General features: G+C 52.5%; 1 protein-coding gene across 1 annotated transcript in view; it reads left to right on the top strand.

Moving 5' to 3' along the window:
- Nucleotides 1–3619, top strand: part of FBXO42 (F-box protein 42) — a 30117-nt gene extending 26498 nt beyond the window's left edge. Inside the window, exons 5-9 of the mRNA XM_009077002.1 lie at nucleotides 340–450; nucleotides 697–793; nucleotides 1757–1813; nucleotides 2278–2394; nucleotides 2534–3619. Of these exons, the coding sequence (XP_009075250.1) occupies nucleotides 340–450; nucleotides 697–793; nucleotides 1757–1813; nucleotides 2278–2394; nucleotides 2534–3619 (1468 nt within the window). The remainder of the gene's footprint in view (nucleotides 1–339; nucleotides 451–696; nucleotides 794–1756; nucleotides 1814–2277; nucleotides 2395–2533) is intronic.
- The last annotated feature ends 2423 nt before the right edge of the window (nucleotides 3620–6042 follow it).

Here is a 6042-nt window from a genome sequence, read left to right as displayed (position 1 = left end):
CTTCCACTGAGAACTTTTCATCATCCACAGTATCAATTATCCAGTGCACTTCGGACAGTGTCATTACAACACTGTAATTAAACCATGTTGTAAGGAATTCGGGGCAAACTTAATTGAAAGGAGAGATATTCCCAACTTGGCCATGGGACTTCGTCATGCCTTAAAAATGTTTAGCACTTAGTTCTGTTATTATTTGGATCTTTGGAGGTTTTCCTTGTGGTTTTCCTCTGTAACATGTTCTTGAGGACTTTGCTGGCCACTGGGATTTTTCTTTCTGTCATTCATCCAGCATTTTCCTTTCCCACCCAATGGTGAATGTCTTCCTGCTTTTCTTCGCAGGTGGAACTGCATCGTGACCACCCATGGCCCCCCTCCCATGGCAGGACACTCCTCCTGTGTCATTGAAGACAAAATGATTGTTTTTGGGGGCTCACTTGGATCTCGACAGATGTAAGTTTGGGGTGAGGGTGTCTGACAAGTGCCCCAGCAGAGTGTTGGGGTGGTCCTGGGGTAGCTCATAGCATTTCAGAAGGAATTCTCCACAGGATTTTGGGGTCTCCCTGTTGCTTTAGCCTCTCATGATTAATCCCAAGGCTCCAGCCTGCAAAAAACCTAATTCTGCTGTAAAACTCTGCCCTGAACCCATGTTTCAAGTCCCTGGTTGTATTATCAGCCCTTGTTGTCTTCTCCTGGCAGGAGTAATGATGTCTGGGTGCTGGATCTGGAGCAGTGGGCTTGGTCCAAGCCCAACATCTCTGGGCCCAGCCCTCACCCACGTGGTGGCCAGTCTCAGGTGAGCTCTCCTTCACTAGCTCAGTACCACACATGCTGCCAGAGATGAAACAGGCACAACTTCATTTCCAGCTTCCAGGCAGCTCTCTTCAGGTTGATTTCCGAGTCATTTGTGGAGCCTGTGCCCACCGGGCCCTCACTTTCCCTCACCATCTCTGTTGTGCGGGTGCACTTCTGATCTCCCCAACATCGCGGCTGTGCCGTGTCATGCACATGACTCAGAGCTCTAATGAACTTTTCTAGAAAAGAAATTGCTGTTTTAACTCTGCACTCAACGCCCTGGCATTCCAGATCAATGAAGAGTTATCACAGCTTGGTTTGGCTCAGGGCCCTTTGGTTGCTCTGCTCTTCCCATTCTGTGATCACGTGACTCCAGATTGTACCCACTCACTGTCTGGCAGTGCCTGTTTAATTGCCTGCCTGGGGCAGGGAGCTCGTAGCTGTCACCTGGCTTGATGCAGGTGTCTCCATCCCAACTGGCATCCCTGCCTTCCCTAGGAAGATGGTCAGTGATTCCCAGAGTGTGGTTCATCTTACCAGGCCACCCAGCAGAGATTGGATGGATCGTGCTTGAGCGTGCCTTTCCATACACTGGGAAAGGAGCCTAAGGAATACCTCACCCACCACCAGCACCTAACAGATATTGCTGCCAGCACCTGCACTCCCAAACAATCCTTTTACCTTCCCCCTTCGTCGGAGAGGGGTGTTGAGTCCCTTGTGCTTCGGCTCAGCTATGGAAAGGGTGATTGCTCTCCTTGGTGAGAGGAACTGGTCTGAGACAAGGCAGTGAGGTGAACCCTGCATCCTGCCTTGCCTTAGGCCCAGCAAAACTGTCTCTCCATCCCAGCTCCACTCCTCATCCTAGGGCAGACAGAATTCAGCAGCTGATAATCTGCCTCTGTCTGCCCTTGGAGGCCTGTCCAAAAGTCCTTCCTTTTCTGAAACTGTTCTTTGTCCCCTCCAGATCGTGATAGACAATGAAACCATTTTAATCCTTGGCGGCTGCGGTGGTCCCAATGCAGTGAGTACCCTGGGGGGAGCAGGGACATGAACAGCACACACCTCCCTGTTACCGTGAGCTGTAGGTGCTGGATGGGGGACTCTGCACATTACCCAGGTGGCATTTTACTCCTCATATCTGGGCACCCACATGGTAGATTTTCCAGAGAAGCTGTTTAGCTGTTCCTAGAGCTTCTTTATCTAAGAATAAAGCACCCCAGGTGCTCTCTGAGCAGCTCTCCAGGGTTCATTGAGCCTCAGAAAAATGAGCTCAGACTTTATACTGGGATAGGAGATGGAGATGAAGGGATTTATCCACGGCCATAGTGGGATGTAGTCACGCGCAAGCAGTCAGCTCCTGGGTCACCACTCCTCTGTCCGCAGGAGCAAAGCGCCACTTCTACCCCTGGTGGGATGATCTCAGCAGCAAACTGAGCTCCTAAATCTCAAACTGGGCTCCTAAATCTGTCACACTTCCCTTCACAGTTGTTCAAAGACGCCTGGTTGCTGCACATGCAGGCCAACCCCTGGGCCTGGCAGCCACTCAAGGTGGAGAACGAAGACCATGGAGCCCCAGAACTGTGGTGCCATCCTGCCTGCAGGGTACGGACAGAGTGAGATCCCTGGTCTCTCATACACATCCCTGCCCGGAATGCTCCGTAACCCCTCCTATTTCCCCTAATTCAGCACAAAGGGTCATCCTGATGTGTGTAACCACTTATCTCCCCTTCTCCTCTTCCAGGTGGGACAGTGCGTTGTGGTCTTCAGCCAAGCTCCCAGCGGAAGAGCCCCGCTGAGTCCCAGCTTGAACTCCCGCCCCTCTCCCATCAGCGCCACACCACCTGCCCTGGTCCCTGAAACCCGGGAGTACCGCTCACAGTCTCCCGTCAGGAACACAGACGAAGCTCCCTGCGTCAATGGCCGCTGGGGCACCCTGCGGCCCCGAGCACAGAGGCAGACCCCGTCGGGATCCAGGGAAGGGAGTCTCTCCCCAGCCAGAGGGGACAGTTCCCCTGTTCTCAACGGCGGGAGCTTATCCCCTGGAGCCACTGCGGCTGGTGGAGCCTCCCTGGACAGCCCCGTGCAGGTCCTGTCGCCCAGCACCCCTTCTGGCACAGAAGGATACGACCTCAAGGTGGGACTTGCCCTGGCACCGCGGCGGGGATCACTGCCGGAGCAGAAGGACCTCCGTTTGGGATCCGTCGACCTGAGCTGGGAGCAGAAACCGACTTCCCTCCTCTGCCAGCTGGAAGGTGTGGATGGCAGGACAGTGAGAAACCCCCCAGAGCAAACCAATGGCATCCACACGCCACCCCACGTCGCCAGCTCCCTGCCAGGGGCTGTGTCCCCCAGCGCACTCCGCAGGAGCTTAGAGGCCGTCAAAGCCCTCTCCTCCAAAGTCACCTCAGCCTCTGCAGCACTGAGCCCTCCCATGGCTTCATCCCCAGGGTCTCCGGGTGCTGAGCCAAGCTTGGCAGCACGGCCGGGCTCTGCCCAAGGCGACAGCCATTCCCTCCCGCCCATTGCTCGCCGCCTGGGCCACCACCCGCCCCAGTCCCTCAATGTGGGGAAGCCACTGTACCAGAGCATGAACTGCAAGCCCATGCAGATGTACGTGCTGGACATTAAGGACACCAAGGAACAAGGACGAGTCAAATGGAAAGTGTTCAACAGCAGCTCAGTGGTAGGACCACCCGAGACCAGTTTACACACAGTGGTACAAGGCAGAGGGGAGCTGATCATATTTGGTGGCCTCATGGACAAGAAACAAAATGTCAAATATTATCCCAAAACAAATGCCTTGTACTTTGTGCGAGCAAAGAGATAATGCGGCCCCAGCCAGCCGCTGCCATCCCCTTCTCCCCTCCCTCCCTGCGGCTCTTCCCTCTCCTTCCCAGGCCCTTATCCAGGCATTCAAACTGTGAATTAGGGAGCAGGAAGCCAATAAAAATCCAAGCAAAACCTCCAGCACTGCCCTGCCAGTTCCCAGTAAAACCTCAGTTAAGCAAGTTGTGTTTACAGGCTGTTGCAATCCAAGGATTTGGGGTGAGCAGGTAGGGAATTCTGCCATCCAGTATCCTCATGAGATTTATTTTCCAGGGGTTTGGGAGGCTTCATGTCTCTGAAACTCCTTGTGGGTTGTGAGTAAAAGTGGTTTTATAGGAACAACCCAAATTCCAGCAGGCAGGAGGCTGTTAGCTTGATTAATTCCACGCTTGACTCCATCAGGAAAACAACAGCAATACCCCACTGGGAATCTTCCAGCGCTGAGAATCTTCGCTCAACACAAACACAATGCCTTTTTTTTTGCCTCTCACCTGCCGCTTTCATCCTTGTCCTCCAGGCAGGACCAAAAGGAGAAGGAAAGGACAGTTTTCTGCATCAAAATGCCAAAAATATGGATTAGCTGGGGGTTATCTCCCTCCTCTCCCTGTTCCATGATAGGTCAGGCTTAAGGATCACCCTTGATCCCGTTTGATCAGCAAAAATACCCTGAAAATCCCATTATTCCCCAGAAAGTGAGGAATTTGGCTGCTAATTCCCTTCCAGATTTAAAGGTTTAATTTCACTCAATCCCAAGCCCATTCAAGGCTGAACCAGCCCCATGTAGCCTGGGAACAGGGTGAGGCTTTCCAGGGAAGAGGATGAATACTGGTGAATTTGAGTGCGTGAGCAGCCTCAGTGCAGTTGCTACACCTCATCTTTGCATGTGCCTCTTTCCGCAAAGAGCAACTTAAAATCCGAAGGGATTGAACCTGTGCGTCCTTCTGGGACAACCTCCCTCCTTCCCTTCCCCTCAAGGGGAGAGAAAAATGGGCAGATTCTGTCAGGTTTTGATCAACAACCTCCAGCACCCAAAATATAAGGAACCCTCCCCAAACCGGCAGTGCCATGACGTGGTCCCTTTTTCCCTAATTTTTTTCCCCTCCATCCCACTGAGCTTTTTGCCGGTCGGAGCCTTAAATCTCATCCCAGCCACGAGGGATGGGGAGGGATTTGCTTTATCCGTGGCATTTCCACTTCTGTAAATAAACCCCTCATCAAATCCAACCTCTCCCGTTCATCCCAAAATGATTTGATTTGTCCTAAGGGAAAGCAAAACGCAATTTTCCCCCAAAAAAAGTCCTCAGGAGCACCTAGAGTGAGCTGTGGAATATTCCTTCTCCAAGCTTGGCCATGGGGAAGGTGCACAGGGCTTCAGCATTGATCCCACCTCCCCTTTGCATGTGTTTTGTTGTCCACCCCAAAAAGAGTCAAAAAAGGGATAGATGACGAGTTGATGTCCTTCTCTGTACACAGAACATCCCCCATAGGGTGTTTTCCCAACATTTACATCCTTACCCGCTCCCAAATACCACTGAGCGGCCGGGGCCGTCCCTTCTCCATTCCCAGTGATCGCAGAAACGCATGTTCTGCGCCATCAGTGCTAAATTCACCCCAAATTTTGATCCCTCCCCCTCAAATCCCACAGGAGCCGCTGGTGCTGTGAGCGAGGTGTCTCCCCCCCGCGACTCAGGTGTCCCCTCCGTCATTCTCTGGCTGAGCACAGGAATGGGAAGTGATTCTGGTGATATTTAAAATCTTCTGTACATTTTTGGGGGGTTAATGGGGTCATCTGCCCCCATCCCAATGAATTTTTAGCAGTTTAACAAATAAAAAAGGAAAATAAATGGATGGCTGGTGCTTTTGGGGAGAGGCAGGGGAGAGGGATGCCATGGAGAGGAATTCTCTGCTGCAATTCCTGTAAGTTTGGGGGTGAGAGGAGGGATTTGGGGTAGTTTTGGGTAAGAAAAGGGAAGTAACTTCTACCAGGGGATGTTAGAACAATGCAGGTGGGGAAAGGGAGACATGGGGTTACGGGTTCAGGAAAAGCCATGAGTGCTGGGAATTGGGGACCCTAATGCTTGTTGGGGATGGAAATTGGGAATAGGGATCCCAAAGCCTGCCAGCACCGGGAATTGAGGACCCCGGAGCCCGCCAGGGTTGGGAATTGGGAAGCCAGGTCCTGCCAGATTTAGTAATTGGGGTTGGGAACCCCAGAGCCTGATAGGGATGGAAATTGGGGATCCCAAAGGCTGTTGGGGCTGGGAATTGGGGGTGAAGACCCTAAGTCCTTCCAGCAGTGGAAATTGGGGAGCCCAAAGCGTGCTAGGGATGGAAATTGGGAATGGGACCCCAAAGTCTTCCAAGACTGGGAACTGAGGACCCTACAGCCTGTTGGAGCTGGAAATTGAGAATAGGGAACCCAAA

Source organism: Acanthisitta chloris, unplaced genomic scaffold (assembly GCF_000695815.1).
Source record: "Acanthisitta chloris isolate BGI_N310 unplaced genomic scaffold, ASM69581v1 scaffold15000, whole genome shotgun sequence".
NCBI lineage: Eukaryota > Metazoa > Chordata > Aves > Passeriformes > Acanthisittidae > Acanthisitta > Acanthisitta chloris.
The sequence above is the reverse complement of the archived record's forward strand: the minus strand, read 5'-3'. Positions and strand labels throughout refer to the sequence as shown.